We start from the raw sequence: 25,529 nt of genomic DNA, 5'->3' as shown, positions 1-25,529 counted from the left end.
TGCTGGCCACCGTGGCCTCCATATACAACCCTGACCCTCAGTTTCCAAATCTTTGAAATGGAGAGAGAGAGAATGTGTGTGTGTGTGTGGGGGGGACAGACTGAGAACTCTCTCCAGCTCTCAGTCTGTGGGGTGAGAACGAGGGCGGAGCTGCCCACCCGGGCCACCAGTCAGGCCCTTTGCAGCGAGGCTTGCGTTCGGTGCGGATGGCAGCTCTGGGAGGCAGGTACTAGCTTTGCCCCCCACTTTATAGGTGAGGAAACTGAGGCTGGTTAGGAAGTATCAGAAGCAGCGTCCGAGCCGGGTCGGCCTCCAGGTCCAGCGCCCTCTCCCCTGAGATCCCTGGTCACAGTGACCTGCCCCCAGAGGGATCCTGAGGAGCTTGTCAGTAAATGTGCAGAAGATGAGTTTACCTCAAGCTCGTAAAGAGGTGAGGATGGGGAGCTTGTTAACTACCGTTAAGTCTCAGTTTCCTCATCTGTAAAATGGGAGCCATGGTGACGCCACCCTCCTAGCAAGGTGTGAGAGCGCGTGTCTGAGAGCCCGGTTAACAGGGATCGTTAGCGTTGCCTGCTTGCTTGGAAGCCCAGATGAGAGCAGAAGATCGTGGGTTTAGACGGAGAAGGTCTTTGTCCAGAAGGAACAGACAGATTGGCCCAAAGTCACCCGGAGGGCGCCTGGTACAGCGGGGCTGGGGGGAGTCAGGGAGCTCAGGGGACCTTGGGGAGCCTTGGGGGAGCTGGGGCAGCTCTTGATACCTTTGGGCCTGTTTCTTTTGCCCCCTTCCACATCTGGCGCTTGTATGTGTCTGAGTGGGATCCCTTCTGTAACCCTGCGCGCTTTATTCAAAAACACAATTCCGAAAAGGGCTCCGCAGCCTGCCCGGCCAAAGGGGTCCGGAGCTGGTAGAGCAGCAGAGTCCGCAGTCCAGGCTTTGCACCCCAGACCTTCCATCCTCCATCTTCTGGCCGGGAGGAGGCCCCCATTGAGTGCATCTGGCTCTCGGCGCGCTGCCCGGTTTACTTCAGTTCCTGTGTGTGTTTACCCTGGATCTCCAGGTTCACGTCACCCACATTGATTTCCTCTCCCAGGAAGCAGAACGAGGGGGGGGGTCAGCACTCAAGCAGCCCACTGCAGACCCTCCTTTGGCAGGCGGCGCTGCACCCAGAGCTTCTGCAGAGGTGCTGGAGGAGGGGAGCGGCGTCCCCTCCGGGGCTGAGCCCAGCTTTGGGCGGTCCCAGCATTGGGATCCGGCCTACGGGAGCCACTCTTGCCCTCCATCACCCTCCTCCCGAGCTCCTTCGGCTCCAGCTCTTCTTCCCTGGCCCCGGGAAACCTCAGGTGGCTGCCGCAGCTGCCCCGTCCCCTGGTGGGGGGTGGGTGGGCCTGCGCTCGTCCCCAGGCAGAAACCACCCAGAATAGCCCAGACCAGTTGGTCTGTCCGTCAGTCCTGCCCTGGCCCCGGGCTTTCCAGGTCTCCCGGACACGGCCATTCAGAGTCCATGGCCAGCCCCGTTCTGGACTCTGAGCCTGCCGGGACAGGGAGCTGGGGCCCAGGAATAGGAAGGGGCTTTCCCTTTTCTTAGGGATCAGCTTTGATCCTACAGGCACAGAGCCAGGATGGAAGGGGGGGCCTCAGAGACCACCCCCCCTCCTCTGTGTCAGGGAAATGGAACCTCCCCCCCCCCAATCATGTGAGCACTGATTGGCAGAGCTGGACCACCTGGCCTCTCCGCCACAGAGCCGTAGTTGGAGGGCTGACCTCCTCTGCACACATAGTGCCAGTGGTGGGATCTGAACCCAGGTCCTTCGATTCCAGAGATCGCTCAGGCAGTCAGAGGCAGGGCTGTTTCTGAGCCCAGCACACCCTTGCTGTTGCCAGTCCTTGGTGTGGGAGAAACCCCCCCCCCCCCATGGGCTTCTGATTCCTTTTTTTTCTTTTTAATAAAACAACTCTGAGAGCCGCCCATGCCTCCAGTTTCCCGTCTATGAAATGGGTACCCCATTCCCGCTTTAGCCAGGAGAAGGGGCTGGGTGCTCCCGGGGCCTGTCTGTGGGGCTGGGGTCAGGGCCTACCTTAGCGGGACCATTGGGGAGCAACAGGAGCTGGGGATTTAGAGTCAGGGGACTCTCAGGGAGGCCGCCCATGGGAGCGTCAGCGGGCCTTTACTCCCAGGAGTGGTCTGGGCCCCAAATCCCATTACGACTGTTTTGTCGGGCGGCTCACCCGGGACTCTGGTCCTGGGAAACGCTCGGTGAAGGGCAGCTCTGGGAAGGAAGCGGGGCTTTGGGCCTGGGGAGTGCAGTGGGAACATCCACGTTACCATCAGTTCCCTAGGACGCTAGCACTGGCGCGGTCTGCGGGCAGAATCCGGTCTGTAGACTGGAGCACCTCTTTGTTTCAATATTGCAAACTCCAATACTGAGAGCCCCCATAACAGTACATTTTAAAACATTCTGGCGCGCTGTTTGTGGAAGGCTCCCCAGGCAGCTTCTAGAGCCTCGGCTCTGATCCTTTGGCAGCCTCTTTGGATCTCCCCTATGACATCATCAGCCCCCCAGCCTGGCACTAGGAGGGACCCCGAAGGCATCGCTGTTCAGCAGAGGCCCAAATTGGGGGGGGGAGCTCACTTCTGTTAGCTGACCTGCCTCTGAGACCAAACCGAAGGAGTCTCAGCCTCATTTAAAAATATCACTCTTCCATTTTGGAGAAATAAACTCCCCTTACCCCACAGGGAAAACCAAAGGGTCCCCCAGGTGTGGTCCCCAGGGCTCTTAGGACAGAAGGCATCTCCTCAGAAATGGTCCTCGGGGTCCTAGGACAGAAGGCAGCCCCCCACACACACACACTTATGGTCCCCGGGGCTCCCAGGACAGCCCCCTCGGCTCTCCCCTCTGCTCCCGGCATCAGCACTTGGCCGGCCGGGGCAGGCAGAGGAAACGTCGGGGCAGGGCCTTTGAAGTCGGTGGAGTGAGTGTCATCTCCCAGATCCCGCTTCTCACCGGTCCCAGCCAAAGCATTGTTCCGTGGGAAGTCGGCAGGAAGCCGGGCCTGGGGTGGTGCTTGTTTGCCTTAGTGAGGGTTATATAATCGCTGGCATCCAGGCCTGTTTGCCGTTATTTATTTATTTATGTTGGCCCGGCTGCGTTCCTCCCTCCTGGGCCCCGGAGCTGGAGGAGAAACCCATCCCCGCAGGCTGCGCCGGCCTCCTGGGAGCCCTCCCCTCGGAGCAGCAAGCCCCGGTGCTGCGCCAGCTGCCTGTGAGGACCCTCTGCCGGGGGCCTTGGGGGGCTCGGGCCTAAGAGCTCAGGGGACCTTAGGGAGCCTTGGGAGAGCTGGGGGGGGGGCTGCTCAGGGGCCTTGGGCGGCTTTTGATACTTTGGACCCATTTCTTTTGCCCCCTTCCACATGCAGCACTCTACAAGCTCCGGACCCCTTTGGCCGGGCAGGCTGCGGAGCCCTTTTCAGAATTGTGTTTTTGAATAAAGTGCGCAGGGTTACAGAAGGGATCCCACTCAGACACATACAAATATAAAACATATAAACACATACATATAAGTTTGTTGGGCCTCAGGTTAAGAACTCTGATCTAATAATATGTTATTTCATATTTCATATTATCATTAATACTATATTTAATATTAACATAGAAACGTATGATATGTCATCTCAATAGTACATTGACGATATCATTTAATAACATTTTCAGTATTGAAGTTGAATGTTAAATGTGTTCTGTGTTGCTACCTGTGCATCCATGATATAGCCGCACACATTTCCGTATCTGTGTATTTACACACACAAAGTTCACTGGAGCTCAGGTCAAGAAGCCTCGCTTTATAGCAGATGTTCCCTTCTCGGGCCTTGGCTGCTCCCATTTTTAGCTGCCGGGGATTAGGTCGGGCCAAGACGCCATACTTGGTATCAGCAGATCTTCCTCCACACCCACAAAGAGCAGCCTTCCCAAGGAGGAGCCCCGGGCGGGCCCTGTAACGGAGACTTTTAGATTCCCCCTCCCCAGTCCGTGAGGCTTCGTCCCAGGAGCTGTGCTGGGGGCGGGCTGGGAGGGCTCCGAGTCCTCTCAGAACTCAGGAACGCTTCCTGCCCCAGTCGGTCATGATTTTATTTTCGACTCCCGAAAGGCGAAGTCTTCAAGTAGCTTTTGTCTGGCCCCGACTGCCTACAACCCCTCATCGGATAAAAATAGATCGGAGGAGAAGTAAAATCCCCCCACAAGTCTCTGCTCACAATTCCCTGTCTGAGTTCTGCGGAGGCTCCTGTGGGAACCCTCCGGGTTTAGGGCCAGACTGGGGAGGGGTCAGGGATGCTGGCTGCCCTGGGGGAGGGGGGCCGTACCTTACTTAAGGAGAATAGATGATGTCTCTTCCCACTGGTGCTTGGGGACATGCTTGGGAGTGTGGGATCTTTTTATTCCTCCCAACTCATTATTTATTTTTATCATTCTTTTAAAATTGAGTTCCAAAGTCTCTTCCGTCCCTCCCCCACTCACTGAGAAGGCAAGCATAATGTTGTCAATTATACATGTGACGATATGCAGAGCTTTTCCATATTAGCCGTATCACCGAAACAAGAAAGAGTAAGGAAACTGTACTGTGCAGTTGGGGTTCAGCCGCTCTTTCTCGGGAGTTGGGTAGCAGTTTTTTCATGATGGGGCCTGTGGAATTGTCTTCGGGCATTGTATCGATCAGAGTTTATCCTCGTTACAGCATTGCTGTTCACAATGACTTCCTAGTTCTTTTCACTTCACTTTGTATCAGTTCACATAAGTCTCACCATGTTTTTGTTTGTTTGTTTGTTTTTTTCCTAGACTGGGGTTCAGTGACTTGCCCAGGGTCACACTGCTAGGAAGTGTTAAGTGTCTGAGACCAGGTTTGAACTCGGGTCCTCCTGACTTCAGGGCTGGTGCTCCGTCACTGCGCCCCCTAGCTGCCCCAGTCTTACCATGTTTTCACCAGGACTACTCCCTTGTCATTTCCCATGTCACAATCATATGCCCCAACTTGCTCGGCCATTCCCCAGTTGATGGACTTGCCCTTGATTTCCAGTTCTTTGCCACCAAGAAACAGCTGCTGTAAATATTCTCGTACATGTTGGTCCTTTTTCTTTTCCTTTAGTCTCTTTGGGATTCCAACCCAGTCATGGGTACCGGCAAAGGGCGTGCACAGTTTTACAGCCCTTTGGGCATAGTTCCAAATGGAGGAATAGAGGGACAGTTCACAACTCCACCGACAAACATTAATGACTTCCTTTTCCACCTCCACTCTAGCATTTGTCCTTTCTGATAGATAATACCTCAGAATTGTTTTCATTTCCATTTCTCTAATCAATAGTGAGTCAAAGCATTTGTATATGACTATTGTTTTATTTCTTCTGTTCATATCCTTGACATTCATTCATATCCTTTGATCGTTTATCAATTTTTTTGTTTTGAATTTGACTCAGTCCCCCTGTATATTTGAGAAAGGAGGCCTTCATTGGAGAAACTTGCTGAGAATTTTTTGATATTATTTCATTGTCTGTGGTACCTTTTAGCAAACTATAGTTTCCCTTGTCAACTCTTTTAATTAGGTCAGTTCTTGCTTTTGCTTTGGCTGAGGTCACAATTGCCTTCCCTACCTTTTTTTACTTCAGCCAAAGCATAATAGAATCGGCTCCAGCCCTTTATTATAGACTCTGTGTGTGCTTCTTTCCAGTGTATCTCTTGTAAACAACATATTGTTAGATTCTGGTTTCTAGTCCATTCTGTTATCTGCTTCCTTTTTATGGGTGAGCTCATCCCATTCACATTCAGGAATGATTGCTGGGTGTTTTCCTCCATCCCATTCTCTTCTGTTTCTTCCTCTCTTTATTCCTGACCTTCCTCAAAAGTCTATTTTGCTTCCAACCATCACCTCCCTTAATCTGCCTCCCTTTTATCATCCCCACCCTTTTTTCTCTTAGCCCTTTCCATTCTGTTTCCATTGGGTAAGAGATTTCTATGCAGAACTCTGTGTGTGTGTGTGAGAGAGAGAGAGACAGAGACAGAGACAGAGAAAAACAGAAAGATACAGAGAGACAGAGATACAGAGAGAGACAGATAGAAACAGAGAAATACAGAGAGAAAGAGACAGAGAAGAGAGTGTGTGTGTGTGTGTGTGTGTGAGAGAGAGAGAGAGAGAGAGAGAGAGAGACAGAGAGAGACAGAGAGAAAGAGACAGAGAGAGAGTGTGTGTGTGTATTCTCTTGCCTCTCTAAACCAATTCTGAAAGAGTAAGGTTCAAGCATTGTCTGCCATTGCCCCATTTCCCCATCGATTGTAAAAGCTCTTACTTATAAGCTTCTTTCATGTGAGAACATTTCCCCCATTCTGCCTCTTTCCCCCTCCTCTCCCAGTCCATCCCTCTTTCTCATCCTTCATTTTTTTGAAAATTCACCCCAATATAACTCCCTCATATCCGTGCCCTCTGTCCGTGTAGCTTCCTTCTCTAAGTGACCTAAAAATGATAAAAGTTCTGTCTCAGCTTCTCATAGGAATGGAAGTAGTTTAACTTGATTAGAAACTCATGGTTGCTCTTTCCTGTTTGCTTTTTATGCTTCTCTTGCTTTTGATGTTTGGATGTCAGATTTTTATTCGGTTCTAGTCTCTCCATGAGGAATACCTGAAGTCCTCTATTTGATTCAAGGGTAATTTTTCCCTTGTAGGATTATACTCAATTTTACCGGAGAGATTGTAATCCCAGCTCCTTTCTCTCCTGGAAACCTTGTTGTTGTTTTTTTGTTTGTTTGTTTGTTTGTTTTCCTGAGGCAATTGGAGTAAAGTGACTTGCCCAGGGTCACACAGCTAGGAAGTATCAAGGGTCTGAGATCAGATTTGAACTGACTTCAGGGCTGGTGCTCTATCCACTGAGCCACCTAGCTGCCCCTCTCCTGGAAACCTTATTCTAACTCTTTTGCTCCTTTAATACGAACGCAGTTACTTGCTCATGACACCTCCTTAGTGTTCGGTGGTGGGGCTCGAACTCGGGCCTTCCCGACTGCAAGGGCAGCCTCTGCCTCCTGCCTTGCAGGGCCTGGGAGCAGTCTTGGCTTCCTGGTTCTGTGAATTCTGCCCGGACCACTTGCCCTGCGGCTCAAGGGGAGGTCCAGCGCTGGGTCTGCCTCCTTGTGATGCTGGGAGAGGAGAAGGCACACAGCAGCCTCCCCCCCCACATTAACTACTTGTATCCCATAGAGTCTGCTTTGTTTGTTCCCCTCATCTGTCAATAAGCTCGCAGCTGACCCCTCCTGCAAGTTCCCTGGGCGGCTCGTCCAAGGTTAGAGCGGCCACCTGCCTGTGCTGGTCAGCAGGCTGGCTCAGTGGGGCCTCCGGGGCAGGGAGACCGGGCCTGGGTGCTGCCAGCCGCCCCTTTCCTGAGACCCACACAGCCTGATGCCAGGCCCGGGAAGGGTGTCTGACCTCGACATGGTGCCCAGGGGCTGGCTTGGGGCTTCATGGAGCCTTCCCCCATGGGAGAGGGGGGCTTAGAAAGGGAGCACATCGGTGACTGGAAGTCAGAGTTGGGACTGGAGGTCCTGGCTCTGCATGCAGCCGCCTTCCTACCTCTTCCAAGTCCTCTGGGAACCTCAGTCTGGTCTGCGCCCCATACGTGGGGAAGGCGCGAGCCAGCTGGGGCACTGGGGCCCCTGGGGTGGGCAATTGGTGCACTAGGAAGGGGCCCAGAGAGATTTCTGGGGGCTTTAGCGGATCCTGGAAGGACAGGTGGGAGTTAGACTGGAACCATGGGTGGAGACCCGGCTCAGGGATTAGGAGCCACCAAACATCTCACTGTGACCTCAGTCTTTCTGTTGAAATGGGCACTTGGGCAAAATGAGCCTGTGGCTCCTTAGAGAGCGTGCTGGACCTGGGAGTCAAAGAAGCCGCTTTGGCTCCCGGCTCTGCCTCTAAAGGCTTGAGTGACCTGGAGTGGGCATTTCTGTGCCTCAGTTTCCTCATCTGTCAAATGGGCTAACTGGCCCTCAAGCCCCTTCCAAGTCTTTGGCCCCATTATCCCGCCTGGCACTCAGCCTTGCTAAGAGTTGATGGGAGGAATAAAACCTTGGCAGACCCCTGCTTTCCCCAGCCCCTGGGGCTCTCTGCCCCCCAAATGTGCTGTGTGGGTGTGTTTATTTTGTCAAATAGATAGAACTCATACAATGTGTCTTGTCTGTATCCCCGATAGAGTGAAGACTCAACAATAACTCACTAATTAATGCTTGTTCTTGATCAGTTGAGTCCGATAGTCATATTGTGATAAAGCTGGAATATTCACTAAAAATAAACAAGACCAAATGTTGAGGGGGGGGAGGAGGGACAGCAAGAGGGCGGCCATCTCTTTCCTCCCTAAGTCTCTGTCCCTTTGTCCCAGGAGAAGGAGAGAAACGCTCGCCGCAAGAAGAAAAAAACCGAGGCCGTGCCCAGTGAGGAGACCGCGTTCCCTCCGGTGGTGGAGGACGAGGAGATGGAGGCATCGGGAATGAGCGGGCAACGAGGAAGAGATGGCGGAGGAGGCAGATGGTAAGAGAAGGCGTGGGCGGCGGCCCCCGGTGGTGGGGAGGTAGGGAGGTCGGAGGCCAGAGGCCTCTGTCAGCAGGACTGGCGCGCTCGCATTTTTGCCTGGGACTGTATTGGTCCTGGGTCCCTCTCTGAGCGTGGGGCCCGTGCAGCCCTGAGGGGCCGGACCCCCGGCTCCTTCTGTGTTCTTTGTCATGGAAGGGGCTCAGCACACAGCTTCCGGGCAGCTCTGCGACTGGGGGGGGAGTCACCCGCCACCTGACTCCTCTGGGGCTCAGTTTACTCCCCTGTAGCATGACCGAGCCGGCGTCGAAGGCCTCCGAGGTCAACTAGCCTTGGATAGCAATAGCATGGTCGCTGAGCATTTATTAAACACTTACTGTGTGCCCCCAAACCATACTTGGAATGCAAGGACAAAGAAATGACAGAAGTCCTGCCCTTGGGAAGCTGATATTCAATTGGGAAAGCCTGAAGCGCACAGAAAATAAGAGGTGGGAGAGAAGGGGGGCCTGGGAGGATCAGAAAGGCTCGGCCCCGGGAGGAAGGCTTTGCCTGAACGAGGCTCTGAGTGGGCCTGCTGGGCCCGGGCCCTTTGCAAAGTCCTGCCCTTGGAGAGCTCCGTAGCTGGGGCCGCCCGCCGCAGAGGGGCGCAGCTGTCACTGGGGCTGGGGGGGCAGCCCTTGATCACACAGCCACTAAGGGTCTGGGGCTGGAAGTCAGCTCGGGGCCCCCGACATCAGGCCTGATGCTCTGTCAGCTTTGCCGTCGAGCAGCCTGAGTCCCCCAGGCCTTCTGGCCTCCAGTCTGGGGCCTTTTGGTGGTTCAGGAGGTAAAACTGCTCAGGAGGCAGCTGGAGGAAGGCCCAGACAGAGGGGCCGGAAGGGTGCTCTCCCAGCGCGGCCCCTGTGCCCCTCGCCCCCTCCCCGGCTCCTTGGGAGCGCCTCTGTGGTCTCGGGGGCGCGGCTGCATATCCTGGGAAGGCCCACGGACGGGACCTTGGGGTCCGTCAAGGACAGACTTGTTGTTTTCCCTGCTTAAACCTTGAACCCGCACCCGGCCCCGTGAGCCGGCACAGTGTGGCAATCACAGCCTTGGCGGGCGGTGAGGAAAACTTCCAGGAGGCAGTTTTCTGGGATGATGGGAAGCTGGTTCTACACCTTTAGGGTCAGCCCCTTCCTCCGGGCCTTCGGGGCCAGATCGCTGCAGACAAGGGCGGGGCGATCAAGGTGCCCGCCAGGCAGGGGGGAAAGGGGGGATGCAGGCAGAGAACGCAGCCCAGCCTCAGAGGGGGATAAGTCCGCTTCCTGCAGAGGAAGCCTGTGGGCCACGGGGCCTAGGGACGGGCCACACGGCCAGCGCAGGGGTCGGGGGCTCCAGCTCATGCTCCACCGTAAGGAGGTCTGAGGGGCGGCTGACCGCTCGGGAGGGGCTGGGAAGTGGGGAAGGGCCAGTTGGGAAGAGCCTGGGAAGCGGGACTGACAAGCTTCTATTGCTTCCCAGAGGCACAGGGAACTAGTGACCCCAGAAGCATTTATTAAGCACCTGCTGTCTGCCAGGGACAGTCAGCCTCACTGGGAGGGCGGTGCTTGAGAGAAACCAGGGACCCTAAAGTCTCAGGCAAAGAGCGTTGCAGATGTGGGGGAGCCGTCTTGGTCAAGATATTGGGGGGTCGGGAAGAGGATTGGGGGGGGGGAGCCTTGGGTCCAGATCCTTGGATACTTTTTAATTATGTGCTCTTGGGCAGGCCTTGACACGCCTCAGTTTCCTTCTCTGTAAGTAGCTTTCTCCCAGGGCGGGATGCTGTAGGGAGAAGCAACCGGGGGTGGGGGTGGGGGTGGGGGGGAGACAGAGAGAAACCCACAGAGAGGGAGGGGGACAGGAGGAGGCAGGAATTCAAAATTGCTTTAGCCTGGTGGACCTTCCTCCTCCTCCTCCCCCTCTCCCTCCTCCCCCTCCTCCTCCTCCCCCTCCCCTTTCCTGGCTGTGGGGAAGTCCCGGCCTTCTCAAAAATCTCCATTTACCCCAGAGTGACCCTGCTCTTCTCTGGCCTTCCTGGGGAAAGGCTGCTCTTTCCCAACCTAATTAACCCGGCCACAGGCTTCTGCTCACGGGGCCGAGCGTGACCCTCCTCTGACATCAGCGGAGACAAGAGTGCGGAGGGCTGGGGGGGGTGGGGAGGAGGCAGAGTGTGATGGGAGAGAGACAGAGACAGGAGAGGGGGGCTGTGGCGAGTCCGGCTTTCCCGTGCTGCTGGTGAGTGAGGAAGGGCGGGGGAGCCCGTGGGCCCCTCCTCCCCTTGCTAAGGGGGAGATCCCTTGCTGTGGGGCCCCTCGGCCCGCCTCCGGGGACCCCGCCCAGCTTCGGGGCCTCTGCTCTTGCCTCCAGGGGAGCCTCCCGCACTGCTGGGGCCCTTGGGCCGTTGCTCCCGCGGGCTCCCACGTCCCGGCTGGGATCGTCTCTCCGCGGGCCGCGCTGCTGCTGCTCTGGGTACGAGGGCTGCCCCGCGCGCGCTCCCCGGTGACCTCCCCTGTTCTGTCTTCCAGCTGCAGTGAACAACAGCTCGGACACGGAGAGCATCCCTTCCCCAAGGACGGACACCAAAGAGAGCGGCCAGAATGGGCCAAAGCCGGCGCCCGCCCCCAGCAGTGAGGCCGGGACTGGGGCAGAGCCCCCCTCCAAGACGGAGGAGGCCGCCCCTGGCACCCCCGCCCCTGCAGACCCCTCCGCTCCCTCCGTGCTCCCCGCCGACCCTCCGGCCCCCGCCACGCCCGGCCCCGCGACGACCCCCGTCGCCCAGGCGGCAGCGGCCCCTGAAGAGGCCGGCCAGGACCCCGGCGAGGAGGAGAAGCCCTCAGAGGAGCTGGTGGTCGATGTGGTGAAAACAGAAGAGGAGGAGGAGGAAGAGGGGGCAGCGGAAATGCCCGGGGACGAGGCCATCAAGAAAGAGATCAAGAGGGAGGCCGAGGAGGAGGGCGCCGAGAAGGCCAAGAGTGGGGAGAAGAAGGAGGAGGCGGGCGCAGGGGCGGCGGCCGCGGCCGAGGGACCAATGAAAGTCGAGAAGAAGGAGGGGGGCAAGGCCGTCAAGGGCCCGGGCACCAACCCGGACAGCGACTCCAGCGCCACGTGCAGCGCCGACGAAGTGGATGAGCAGGAAGCCGCCGACAAGAGCAGGTGAGCGGATGGGGCAGGCGGGTGGGGGTCTTCCCGGGACCCTCCGGGCATCTCCCACTCACCCCCGCCTCTCAGGGCAGCCACCGACCAGCCACCTGTGCCTCAGTTTGCCGGGGCGCTCGGGCGGGGAGGACGGCAGAGGGTCTGCACTCGAAGGTCAGGCCCTCCATGCTGGTGGGACCCTGTCCCGCCCCTCTCTGGGCCTCTTGGGGCAGCCAGCGGGTGGACAGAGCAGGCTCAGGAAGGTCTAAGTTCAAAGGGGGCATCGGACGCTTTCTCGCCGTGAGCCCCTGGGCAAATCAAGCTTCCGTTTCCACACCTGCAGCATGGGGGTGAGGATCCCCTGAGACAACATTTGGCTTGGCACACAGTAGGAGCTTGATAAATGCTTATTCCTTCCTTCCTCCTTCCCTCATTTTCCTCATCTGTAAAGGAGTGGGGCTGAACTTGATGGCCTCTGAGGGCTTTCCCAGCTCTAAACCTGATCCCAGGGACACGTCCCGCCCCTGCAGGCGGGCTGGGGGCTGCTGGGCAAATCACTTCTCTCCCCGTACCATCTACAGGCGTGCTAGTAAACATTTAACAACCAGCTCTCCAGAAGTAAAAGACGCTTTCGGTTTGATCACGAGCACCCTTTTTCTATCATTTCTTCAGTCTAGAAAGTCAGCAGAGGGACACATCGGGACTCTGACTGTAGCCTTTCCCATGGGTGCTTGTGAGGGTGAGGCTCCCGCCAGCCCTGGGCTTCCCTCAGAGTCGAGCTTTAGAGCCCCCACCTCCTCCCATCCCGGGCTCTGCCTCCCTCCCTCCGGCCTCCGTCAGAGAGGCCCCTTGGCAGCCAGCCAGACCCAGAGCTGCCGCTCAATTGAATCGAAATAGAATTGGAGGCCAGGAATGGCCTCCAGCACACAGAGTCCCGCCGAGGCAGAGCGGGGCTCCCCGCGTGGGGGACGGTCTGGGAACGACTTCCCCATCGAGCTTTCCTGAGTCTCCTGGAACAAGCAGAGGCCGCGGCTGTGCAGGTTGTGGGGATCTGGATGGGGGCCGAGAGGCCGCTGGGCCCGCCCCGGGGTTCGAGCCCCCAGCCCTCTGCCTGCGGGAGAAGCCCTAGTCCTGGAGTCACGGACTTGGGGTCACTTGTGAGGACGCCGAGAACAGGCCCCTCGTTTTGTTGGTTGGAGAGACTGAGGTCGAGAGGGGTTTAAGTGATTAAGTGATTTTCTTAGAACCACCCAGCAAGGCAGCGTTTGAGGCAGAAATGCTGGTAAGCATTTATTAAGCGCCTACTATAAACACCTCTGAGATGCATGCTGTATCTGAGGGTTCTCAAAGGTTTTGTTTTAAAAATAAGGGATCTAGGTCTCTCCTGGTTCTAGATTAGCCAGTGCTGGTTCATTAAGTGCCTGCTAGGGGCCAGGCACTGTGCTAAGGAAGCCCTGGGGATGCTCCTCAAGGAGCTGACCTTCCAGTGGGGGAGACAGCCCCCCAAGACTTAGAGAGCAAAGTCTGTCCAGGATAAACAGGAAACCACTAAGCAAGAGGAGGCCCGGGGGCTGAGGGCAGGGAGGCCAGAGGTCACCAGCACAGGGGACTGTGGTAGAGGCTGGGTGGGCGAGGAGGAAAGGCCTTGAATGCCATGCAGAGGCTGTATGGAGGATGGGCGGGAGGAGGAGAGGCCTAAGGCAGGCAGCCCTTCCCCCCTCCCCCCGCCCCCCCCCCCAGCTACTCCAGGGGTCTGGGGCCGTGTCAGTGGACAGAACAGGGCCTCTGGTTGGGACCTCCAGGCCCCAGCAGCAGCTTGGATGTGGAGGCTGAGAGAGTGAGAGGTTCAGGCTGACTCCTGGGCCATGAACTGGAGGAAGGGGGGCCAGGGGGAGTCTGGGTCCGGAGCTCCATCCGCTCCATGCCCTGGGCACTGTGGGAAGATCTGGGAGCCTGAGCAAGAGAACCTCAGTGTCCTCATCTGTAAAATGGGGTGAGCAGCGTCGTGCTTGGTTATTATCGTTACTGTCATTTTGAACTTCGTCCGAGGTGCAGAAAGAGCCTCCTCCCCGGGTCTGGGCTCTTGCATTTTCCACCTTCCAAAAACAAGTGGGATTTTACAGCACGAGGCGGGGCGGCAGCTCTGGGAGCGCTGGGCCACAGTCCCTGAAGTGTAAGGAGGCCGGGCCCAGCCCTCGGGGTGCCTCCTCCCCTCTTCCAGGTCTTGGCAACAGGGAGGGGCCAGCTGCCCTGCCCTCCTCTTCCTCCTCTTCCCTTTTCACCCTCCTCTTCCTTCCTCCTCCTTCCCCTGTCCTCTTCCTCCTCCTGTTTTTCCTCTTCCTCTTCTTCATCTTTCTCCCCCCTCCTCCCTTTTCCCCCTCCCCTTCCCTCTTCCCCCTCCCCTTCCTCCTCCTCCTCTTTCTATTCTTCCCCTTCTCTTCCTTCTTCTTTTCTTCCCCTTCTTCCTCCCTCTTCCTCCCTTTTCCCCTTCCCCTCCTCTTCCTCCTATTCTTCCTTCTCCTCCTTCCCCTGCCCTCCTCTTCCTCTCCCTTCTCCCTCCTGCTCCTGTCCTCCCCACTAAGGCTCATCAGCCTGGCCCCTTGATCCAGATTGAAGCAGACAGGCCCGGCAGGGCAGGCCGGCAAAACAGGGCCTGGAGTGTCCGTCCATCGTCAATTAAAGAGGGAGAGCATTCTGGGTCCCTGAGGCGAGGGGGGAGGGGGGCTGGCTCCCGCCATCATTCCTGTGCCGTGGGGTCAGAGGGAGGCCCTCCGGTCCCCACCCACCCTCTCTCACGCTGCCGGAGGAGCGTCATGGAAACACATTCTCTGTCTCCAGCAGAGAGCTGAGATCATGGGGCAGCAGCGATAAGCTAATCCCCTTGCCTGCCACAGGGCACAGTGCCCGTGGGTGCGGGCGCTCCGATCTCGCCTGCTGGGGCCTGCCCGGGCCAGCCTGGCTACAGGCCTTGGAGGGTTCGTTTTTTAACCCTGTTGGAGAGCGGCTTGGGCTCTCAGAGGCCGCTAGCCCAGCTGCTGCCAGTCCCAGGGAGCAGAGAGAGGAGAGAACACTGCCCACAGCCCTCAGGGTGGGAGGCAGCGGAGCACCACAAAACAGAGTCTGCATCCGAATCCAGGCCCCGATGCTTCACACCCGTGTGACCTTGGACCTCACTTCCCTGTTTGTTCATCTGTAGAATGGGGAGGGAATCCGATGGCCAGCCTCTTGGGTCTCCAGATTTGTGCTCTCATGAATCATTCCTCTATCGCAAGCCCAGCCCAGGCTCCCCAGGCTTAAATCCCTCCGCTGACGGGAGGCTCACTGCCTCTCAGGGTACGCTATTCCTTTTGAGATAACTGATTCATGGGAACTTTCTCCCTCCCTCAGGGCTGGGTCTCTTTAACCCCCACCCCTGCTCCTCCTCCTGCCTACGAAGCCAGCAGGCCCAGTCTCCCCCACAGCCCTGCAGACATTTGAATTCGCTTGTCATGTCCCCAAGGGCATTGTTTTATTTATTAGGAAATTTCTTCCATAAATGGTGTCTTGCTGGGCACCTTCCCTTCCTGTGGGCCCCTCTCCCCAGCCTCCTTGGGTCTCTGGTGACCGTCCCCGAGCGTACCGACTTTCCCACCAGTCGGGATCTGCAGCCAGCATTAGCCCGGCCCAGCCCAGATGCTCACATCCTGGCCACGTAATCGAGGAGAGATCTGGCTTTCTCGGCCGGACCGCCGCAGGGGAGGGCTTCCCGAGCTCAGGGCAAAGACGTTCCCCCCGCGGCTTCCTTCGTCCGAACGGGGAACCCTGGGTCAGGGTCGTAGGAGGCAGCCGTCGTCCCCCTGGCCCCTGCCCTCTCTAGCCCCTGTCTCTGCGAAAGGTCCTGCCAGCCCTGAGTCCCGCTTTCCCTGCTGGCTTTTGGAGCGGACTCTCCCGGGCCTGGCAGGCTTCCCCCCACCCCCCAGACTCTGCCTTGCTCATTCTCCATCGCGTCCAGGGCTTCTGGCTGCTTGTCCCTGGCTCAGGCCAGACGCCGGAGGCTGACGGGGGGAGATGCGTCAGAGCTGTCCTAGAAACCTTTCCCTCTGGCTTAGCTGGCCTCCTGGGAAGGGGCTGGCCAGGAAAGCCGGGGCACCTGAAGCTGACCCTGTGGATCCCAGCCACGCTCAAAGCCAAAGCTTTAAACTCTGCATGTCCCCCAAGTCCGGCACTGACCAAAAGCTGCAACCCCTGCCCTTCTCCCCTCGCCCCCACACCTTGGGGGGATGGCGGGTCACAGACTTTTGGGGCAGAAAAGAAGCCACTTTTTTTCATTCTGGCACTTGCCCAGAGGAGAAACAGCACTGTGGGAGAAAACCCCTCTGGTGGTTTTTCTTTGGCAGCTGTCTCCTTCCCTTTCTGAAGAAAAGTGAGCCCCGCCCCCCACGCCTCCTCTTGTGAGAAAACCCTCTTGACCAAAGGAAAGGCTTCTTCAGGGTTGTAGCGTGGCTCGGCTGGGCCGGGATCCCCAGGCTGGAGGCTCGGAGCACAGGGCTCCGGGGAGGAGCCATCCACAGCAGAGACGGGGCCTAAGCCCATACGAGGAGACATTGAAGAGAGCTTCCTTGCCAGCTCAGGCGAGGAGCCGGGAGCCGAGGTTCGAACCTGGCCAGATTCTTTCCCCAGGGAGGCTTCCAAGGTGGAAGTGCCCCCAGCAGGGGGAGGCTCTGGCCGCATCCTCCTGGGCCGACCCTGGCGTCTATCCACGCAGCCGAAGAACTCGCTTCTGCATTGGGGAGTTTGCAGGACACTTTACAGATGCTTCGCTTGATCCGCACAAAAGTCCTGCTGGGACCGTTCCTGTCCTCGGTTTACAAATGGGGAAATCGAGGCAGGCCGAGGGGATCTCACAGCCAGGAAGCTGGATGTGGCGTCAGGAAGGCTCCAGGTCTGCGCCCCCTACTCTGCCCGGCACCGTCCCTGGAAAAGAAGCTGCAGTTCTCTCTCCCTGCTCCAGTTTCCAAGTGGAATTCCTCGTGCTATCAAGGCCCCCATAGTGCCAGGCCCAAGGCCGAGTCCTCCTGAGTGCTGCTTCCTGGCCCTGGCCCTGGCCCTTCCACTGAGCAGCCCCTCCTGGGAAACCATTGCTCCGGGCACCCCAGTCAGTCGCTCTTCACACGTTCGCCGGCGGGGGGTCGGTCCTCCCCAAGAGCCGGACAATGTCCAGAACTCTTCGAAGTTCCCTGGGAAAGGATCGCCTGAAGAGGGAGTGGTCAGGAGAGGGGGAAGAGCCAGGTTTGTGGTGTTTTAAATGGCCAAAGCCAGGGCTGACCCGGCCTCCACATTTACCCAGGAGGACTTCTGGTGGGGAGGCCGGAAAGTCCGTCCAACCTTAGAAAGCTGGGCGTTCATTCGTTTTGGGACACCTTTCATTGATGCCTTTTGTCTTTATATCATCATCACTTGGGGGGGTGACAGCTGCTGCAGAGGCTGAGCTGAGGGGAGGCTGAGGGTGTCAGAAAGACCATTCAGGCTCCTCAGACACACGGAGGGATTCGGGAGCAGCGAACAATAAAGCCAGGGAGAGCACAACCCCGGGAGCTTGGAGGCAGAGGCCCCCAGCTCACGTTGGGTGCTCGCCCCCTCCCCAGGCTCTCTGCCTTGTCTGGGGCCCTGACTTTGGCCCAAAGGGGCTCCTCCCGCCCTTCCCCAGGCTGCGGGCTGCCCCTTGTGGTGCTTTCTGGGCCAGGCTTGTGGATTGTCCCAGCAAGAGCCTGTTGGAGTTGGAAACAGAGAGCCGCCTTCCAGCGGGAGAGAGAACTCGCTCTGCCCAGAACCAGGCGGGAGGTACCGGGAAGGAAGTTCAGGCCAAGGTCACCGTAACCGTGAGGAGGAGGAGGAGTTTTCTCGATGGCATCTCTGCCTCGGAGCAGAAGCCGAGCTTCCTGAGATCTGAAGGCCGCTGGAGTCCTGCTGCCCCTCCACCGCCCCGGCCCCCATGGGAGCCCGCGAGACCCCGTCTCCGCCTCTTTCTCCACTTCTGCTTCTCCAGAAGGCAGTGGAAGGGGCTCGGGGACTGCTGCTAGCCCTGAGGATGGGCGATTCTCCAGAGCCGCTTCTTCATCCAGCCTGGCCTCTGTCCCGCTCAGTTTGGCAAGCACCTGGCGTGAGCGCAAACCAAAGGCGCCCAATTACAGGCCCGCCAGGCTGTGAGTTCTGGAGAGTTTGTCCTTTCTGTTTATATCCCCAGTCCTCATCCTAGGGTAGTGTGGACATAGAAGGTGCTTAATAAATGCTTGTGTACTGGTTGGGTAACCCTTATAGTTGGACTCTGTGCCCAGGGGAGAGCGGGTGGGCAAAATGAGTGGCCCAGCTCCGCCCACGCTTGTTCCTCCTCCTCCTCCAGCTTCCCTTCTGGGGTTCTTGTTTTCTCTTTGGCGCTCCGGTTCTGCGCCAGCCCGTACCAGCCTCCCCGAACGTGCCCGTGTTTGTCACTGCGGCCTCTGCGACATTTGTGTGCCCAGCTGGTGAGCTCTGAACCAGTGCTGGTGAAGCGTGGAGCCCACGCCTAGCTCTGGTCACAGAGGCAGAAGCCGGGGGGCGAGCCTCCCCGCCACGGGGGCTGTGCCGGGGTGAACTTTCCTGATGTTTGTGGGACTGACCCAGCGTGGAGTGGCCTTGGGCAGGAGCTTCCATCCCCCCTCCGTGTGCCGTCTCTTGGGTACCCCCAACACTTAGCCCAGGGCCCGCCACACAGCAGGGCGTAATAAGGCCGGGTGCCCGTTTTTTCCTGCCCTGCCCGAGGCATCAGCGCGCCTCAGAGAGCCTGTGTGTACTGTAAGCATGTTTTGTGATAAACCCCTGGGACGTGTTTTCCCTTGCTGCCGGCCCCCATCGCCCCCCTGCCTCTGGCGGCTCACATTCTCTCCCCAAGGTGAGACTCTCTCTGGGGCGGGGGGAAGGTGGGCATCAGCCCCAGGGCTCCGGCAAGCTGGGCCCGAGAATGACTGTCACACTTGGACTGGGAGAGGGGGTGGACACCATTGCTTCTCCCCAAAGGCCACAGTCGGCTCCCGTGGGCAGACGCTTGCCCTCCCCCACCCCCATCCAGGCCGGGAAGCTCCACAAAACATCGGTAGTGCAGTAGGCATTCCTCAGATACTTGCCAGGTGAGTGTGGGTCCACCCCTCACATCGGGCCCTGGTCAATGGCTGAAAGGACCCCCCCCTCCCCCCCCGGCCTCCAGGATCCAGCACAACTCCATTCCCTGGCCGGTCCCCTCCCCCTGCCCTGGCTCGCTTGAGGACTTCTGCAGGAAGCCTTTCCCAGGCCCGCCCTTTGGGGGCCCCATCCTTACCATGCTTTGGGACCTTTCACGTAGCCCGCAGCAGGTGCCCAGTAAATGCTGGTTTGCTGAGTGACTTTCCAAAAAAACCCTTCTCCTGCCTTGATATTTAGGTGCCCATAATTCTTTGTTACATGGGGCTGTAAAGCTCAATGGTCTGCGGTGGGGACCCCCTTCTCCAGCCTTTGCAGCCCGGCTCAGTGTCTGATGGGAACGGGAAGCCTGGTCGTCCTCCCTTAAAGGGGCAGTAATAAGGGCAGCTCGGTGGGACCACGGTGGGTAGAGGGCACACTTGGGGCCGGGAGGAGCTGAATTCAAATCCTACCTCAGTAACTATAGGACATTTCAGCCCTGCCTGCCTCAGTTTCCTCATCTGCCAGATGGGGATACTAATAGTACCTCCCTCCCAGGATTGATCTGCACAGTGCCTGGCGTGTAATAAGTGCCCTGCAAGTGTAGGTTGGATGCAGGAATAATATTTCTGAGGGCAATGTTAATAAACAGCGACGCTTCTAGGGGCCGGGAGAGCTCATAAAGTGCTTTGTAAATATCTTGGTGTTATATCCTTGAGACGATCCCATGAAGGAGACACTTGGCAGGTATTATCATCCCCATTTCACAGCTGAGAAAGCTGAGGCTCGGCCTCCACTCTGGCTGAGCATCCTCATTTCTCTTCTCCCCTCCCCTCCCCCAGGCTGAAAATGAGGGACTCCCAGATTTAAGTCTTGTAACTCCTTAAAGCCTCAGTCTCCTCCTCTGTAAAAGGGTCTACAAGATGTTGCTGCAGGGAAAGGAGCGCTTTGTCAATGTGAACTGTTACACTGTCACCAGTGCCCACATTCAGCATGGCCACAAAGCGGCCCTCCCTCGGGGGAGCCAGTGTCCTCGGGCCATGGGGAGCCCACTCCAGCGGAGTGGGGGCTGTGCCGCTCACAGGGCCAGGAAGAGCGGGCTTCAGGTCCTGCCTCAGACACTTGACAGCCCGGCCCCCCTTCCTCACCTGCAAAATGAAGTTAAGCTCTCTGGCCCCTGGGATCCTTCTTGGCTCTAAGCCTGTGGTCAGCACCTTAAGTCCAGCGTTTTCACTTTCAGATACTCTTTACTGGGATCCTGATGGGCGAAGGGGATTAAGGGTGATTACTCCATAATCCCATCCTGCGCCTTATTAATCTGGCTCCTTCTCCCCCACTGGCTGTTGGGAGTCCTTCTGCTCACTGCCCAGCCTAGGCCAGGCCCCGTCGTCACAGAGGAGCTTGGGTTCTGAGTGGTCCTCCTGCAGGGCCAGGAAGGGGGTCCCAGGGACCGAGACACAGCTCGGCTTGGTTGGGATTCTACAAGGCAGCGGTCAATCCCATCTCCCTGCATCCTGTCTTTCTGCCCTCATCAGCCAGACCCCCAATGGGCGACCTTGGGATTAGAGGGCAGGGAAGGGTCTGTGTGATGTCACCTTGACCAAATTACCCTCCTTCTCTTGGTCTTTTTCTTCTTTGATAGGATGTTGATTGATTTTATCATTAACCAACCAATCACGTAGCGTCTATTAAGTGATCACTGTGGACAAGGCACTAAGGGTCACAAAAATGAAAAGCAAAATGTCCTGACTTTCAAGAAGTTTATGCTCTAATAAGGGGAGAAAGGTGCCTAGAGAAATACTGGCAGCATCAGCATGTGGGTGTGTGGATGGATAGACAGATAGATGGATGCATAGATGCATGGATGGATGGACGGACAGATAGATAGATAGATGCTGGATGGATGGATGGATAGACGGATAGATGCTGGATGGATGGATATGTGGATGGACGGACAGATAGATGCTGGATGGATGGATAGACGGATAGACGGATAGACAGATAGATGGATGGATGGATAGACGGATAGACAGATAGATGCTGGATGGATGGATATGTGGATGGAAGGATGGACAGACAGCAGATAGATGCATGGATGGATGGATATGTGGATGGATGGATAGAGGGCTAGATAGACAGATGGATGAATAACAGATGAAATGGATAGAGATTGATGGATACATAGATAGGAGGGCTAGTGGAGCAGGAAAGACTTGTGGTATAAGATGCTGCCAGAGCTGCATCTTTAAGGAAGAGGACTCTGGGAGGTGGAGGTGAGAATGGCCTGGTTCTAGGGGTGAGGGATGGCCAGTATCAAAGGAGGTCCCAGGATGAGAAATGAGGGGCAAAAAAACTAACCTGCAGAGTGGGAAGGGGTGAATGGGTGTCGTGTGGTGGAGGGGCAGGTGAGTGGAGGGCCTTAAATGTTACCCTGAAGGGTAGATATAAATATACGCTCTGATGTGATCTATCTATATCTTTACACACACACACGGTAGGGAAGAGCTAACAGGCATGTAGAGTCACAGAGTTTAACGTGTGTTATCTCACTGGATCCTCACGGCAACCCTGTGACTGTGGCAGATCCTGCAGGTATCCTCATCCCGTATGAATTGGGACCAAATGATCCCTTCAGTTCCTTTCCTTGCTCCAGATCTCTGGTTCTCCACCTCCATTTTGCAGATGAGAAAGCTGAGCTTTGGAGAGATTAATGGCCACAGAGCGGGGCCCTGCTGTCTGCTCCCAGTAGCCATGTTGCTGTGCCTCTAACAGTCCCGATGGGCATTCCCCCCTCCCCTCCCCCCCGGCAGAGGCTTGCCCAGGTGTGCCTGTGGAGCTCCTGGAGATCTGCTCTCTGAGTCCCGGGGAGGTCCCGATCGCACCCAGCCTGCCAGGGAGCTGTCAGAGGGGACCGGGCCCAGCCTGGTCCCCCTCGGGTCCCGGCTCAGCGGGCTTTCCGGTCCATCGCTCAGCCTCCCAGGTGTGACGAGGCGACGGCCCCGGGGTGTCCGGCTCTGAGCCTTCACCTGAGCCCGCTCCCTGGGCCTTGGAGCCACGTCTGATAACTGTGTCTCCCCTCCAGGCTCCTGTCCCCTCGGCCCAGCCTCTTAAACACCGCGTCCGATGCCAGGCCCAATCCTTCGCCTCAGAAACCTCTGGACCTCAAGCAGCTGAAGCAGAGAGCGGCCGCCATCCCCCCCATTGTAAGTATCTCACCCTCCACTGGCTCCCGCCGCAGCGTCTCTCGGACCCCGAGCCTTCTGGAAGCTCCTGGCTCCTGGGCTCGCAGGGAGACGCGGCTGCTCCCCTGCTGAGCGGGAAAAGAGCCTTCCGACCCCTCCCTGGGCCTAGTTTCCTGCCCTTTAAGGACATAACTAAGGCTGAATGCTGCCCCTGAGCGTGGCCCACACAGTTTGGGGGTGGGTGGAGAAATACAAGCCTGCAGTGAGACTTGGCTTCCGTCCCTCGTCCCTGCACTTCCTGGAGAAATCCCCATGGAAGTGAGGCCGGAGGAATGAGCTGGGTTGGGGTGGCAGGGGGAGGGTGAGAAGAGACAGCACGTGTGGCTCCCGGTCTCTTGGGCCTCTAGGAGCGCGGCGGTGAGACCCTCTGCTCATCCCCAGCCGGCACCCGCCGGGCACCGTCGCCAAGCCCCCCGGGCTTTCTCCTAAGGAGATCAGGCATTTACGTTCTCCCAGGGGAGATGGATGTAGATTGGTACAGACAAGAAGTGAGGAAGGGGCCGAAATGAATACCGGCCCGCGAGGCCCCCTCTCTGTTGGCGACTGGCATTGCTGTGGGTGTCACTGCCAGCTTGTAGGGGGCGCCCGCTCCATTGCACCTGACTCTGGGAGGGGCTGGAATTGCAAGCATCCTTGGTGGGTGAGTCAAGTCGTATTGATTGAAGCTTCTGAATCTCTGCCCTTTAGAAGGCAGACTCCTCCAGGGAGCACAGATTAGGTACTTAATGATGCCCCCAGGCTGGCGGCCCCTGCCTGCCAGGCCAGTGGTTGGGTTTGTGCCTGGGCAGGGCTCAGTTCCTTCACAAGCCCCTCTGGGGCTCTCCAGGGGCGGCGCTCAGTAAGTCCACGCTGACAGACCAATAAGGAGCAGCGGAAACCAGGATTTCCTTTGTATTGGGAAACACGTGAACGTCTGAAGCGTAACACGGGGGCGGAAGCTCACTGTGCCTTCTCCCTCCCAGCAGGTCACCAAAGTCCACGACGCTGCCCGGGAGGACGCGACCCCGGGAAAGCCGGCCCCCCAGGCTCAGCACCTTCTGCCGCCGGACAGCGAGCCGGCCCAGCCGAGCAGCAGCCCCCGCGGCCAGAGCAGGAGCCCCGCCGTGGCGGAGAAGGAGGGTAAGGAGGCCCGGGGTCGTGCCTCGGCCAGGCGGCGCCGAGTCTGGGAGGGGGAAGGGGCACCTGCCGGCCAGAAGTACCGCCATTAGTCCCCCGCGCCCCGCTCTCGGTTCGGGGCAGCAGGAATTACTGCTCTTCTCCTGTGTCTTAAGTCCGCGCAGTTTTTGGTGGGAATGGGGCCTTCACAACTGGGGCCAAGGTGAGCGAGACGCCAGGAGGGAGGGAGCCCGAGGCTCTGCGGGACGGTCCCTGCGTGAACTGCGCGTGCGTCTGGGACTGCGCGTGCATGGCGGCTGACCGGCCCCACGCCTGCGAGGGCGACCCAAGCTGTCCCCGTGTGGGCCCTCGGCTCGGGGAGAGCGCTCACGACGCAGGATTTAGGCGGCTGCGTAGCACAGTGGGTAGAGCCCTGGCTCTGGAGTCAGGAGGTCCTGAGTTCAAATCCAACCTCGGGCACTCCTCTGCCTCAGTCGCCTCTTCTGTCAAACACGGTGGAGCGGAAGGGGCCAGCCCGAGGGTCTCGCAGAGAGGGGGGCGTGAGCACCGGAGAAAGGGCAGAGCCGGGACGGCGGCAGAGAGCGCCCCCTTGGCGAGCGCGGCCCGGGGCACAGCTGTGCGCTTCTTGGCTTACTAGGGGCGGGGTTTCACCGTGACATGTGGCTGCCGCCTTTAACCCAGAGTCTGACGGTGACTGTCATGGCTGGCGCAGCGGCCCGCCCCGGCACTTCTGGGAAATCCCGTGGCAAAGCAGAAGAGGGGCTTGAGGCCCTTGGTTCATTTATGGCCTTTGCCATCCGGCCCTCGGTGGCCAGTAAGGTCTGAGACCCTCGGGCTTGGGTGGGAATCTCTCTGCTGCTCCACGGGATCCCGGGACTTCTTCATGTGTGAAGACCTCTCTGGGCTGGCCATCTGTTCTGTTCTGTCCCGCCTCGGCGTGGTGATTTCCAGGCCATCTTTAGCGCTGATAGTGTCCTTTCCAAAGTCTGTGAGCTGTTGGGGTTGAGCGCCCGCCTGGGTGAGGTACTGGGGGCACAGAGATGGTGAGGCCACCGGGCGCCGGGAGGGAGCGCAGTCCTGATGAGGGCCCGCTCGGGCACTGCCCTTGGTGGGGTTGTTGTTGGCAGCCAGGAAGGAGAAATCTTTGGGTCCCTGCAAGCTGAGGGCCTCATTGAAGGCTCAGAGGACAGGGAATTAGCCCCTGGGGGGCAGGGCCAGGAGCAGTGAGGGGGCTGCAGAGGCTGCCTTGGGGAGAAGCCTGCTGACGGGCAGAGCCGCCCCTCACTGGAGTCCTCAGGCACAGCCTGAAAGCCCCCTGGTCCCCAGTGACGTCCTGGGGCCGCTTGTAAACATCTCGGATCGGACCGGATGCTGTGAGCCTCAGCTTCCTCCTCACCATTGGCCCTGAGGCTCACTAGGCCCATTTCTCTGATGTCCGGTCCAGTTTGGACCACCAGCAGCAGGCATCACCAGGGGTCTCGGCTGTCCTGCCTGACGGTAGCCCCCTGGCTCACCTTGGTCCGCACTTCCTGGGCAGGCTCTGAGGGCTCTTGTCATGGATCCGCCAGACCCGTCTGAAACTGTCCTCCCTCCCTCCCTCCCTCCCTCCCTCCTTCCCTCTCTCCCTCCCTCCCTCCCTCCCTCCCACCCCCTCCTTCCCTCCCTCCCTCCCTCCCTCCTTCCCTCCCTCCCTCCCTCCCTCCTCCCCTCCCTCCCTTCCTCCTCCCTCCCTCCCTCCCTCCCTCCATCCCTCCCTCCCTCCCTCCCTCCCCCCTCCCTCCCTTCCTCCTCCCTCCCTCCCTCCCTCCTTCTCTCCTTCCTCCCTCCCTCCTTCTCTCTCTCCCTCCCTCCTTCTCTCTCTCCCTCCGTCCTCCTCTGCCTCCCTCCTTCTCTCCCTCCCTCCCTCCTTCTCTCCCTTCTTCCTTTCCTCCCCTTCTTCCCTCTCTCCCTCCTTTCCTTCCTCCCCTTTTTCCCTCCCTCCCTTCTTCCCTTCCTTTTTCCCTCCCTCCCCTCTTCTCTCCCTCCCTTCTTCCCTTCCTCCCTCCCTTCCTCCTTTCCTCCCTCCCTTCTTCCCTCCCTCCTTTTTTCCTTTCCTCCCTTCCTTCCTTTGTAGATCTCGTGGCCTACATTAACACTGTTCAAATGCCCCTTAGCCCAAATGTCTTTGGGGAGGTTCGGTGGGCAGCCCTGGTCTGAGACATTCCCGGCCATGTTGGGGTGCAGGATGCAGGCCAAAGGAAGGAGGCTTGGGGGGTGGGGCGGCCCGGGTTGTCAGGGAAGGCCCCTTACAGACAGT

At 58.2% G+C, this 25,529-nt stretch overlaps 1 protein-coding gene across 1 annotated transcript in view; it reads left to right on the top strand.

The window, feature by feature from the left end:
* NCOR2 (nuclear receptor corepressor 2) overlaps positions 1–25,529 on the top strand; it is a 208,674-nt gene that overhangs the window by 143,381 nt on the left and 39,764 nt on the right. Inside the window, 5 exon segments of the mRNA XM_074299344.1 lie at positions 8,407–8,520; positions 8,522–8,555; positions 11,096–11,723; positions 21,958–22,078; positions 23,080–23,236. Coding sequence (XP_074155445.1) covers positions 8,407–8,520; positions 8,522–8,555; positions 11,096–11,723; positions 21,958–22,078; positions 23,080–23,236 — 1,054 coding nt within the window.

This window comes from Sminthopsis crassicaudata, chromosome 1, assembly GCF_048593235.1.
Source record: "Sminthopsis crassicaudata isolate SCR6 chromosome 1, ASM4859323v1, whole genome shotgun sequence".
NCBI classification, from domain to species: Eukaryota; Metazoa; Chordata; class Mammalia; order Dasyuromorphia; family Dasyuridae; genus Sminthopsis; species Sminthopsis crassicaudata.
The sequence above is the reverse complement of the archived record's forward strand: the minus strand, read 5'-3'. Positions and strand labels throughout refer to the sequence as shown.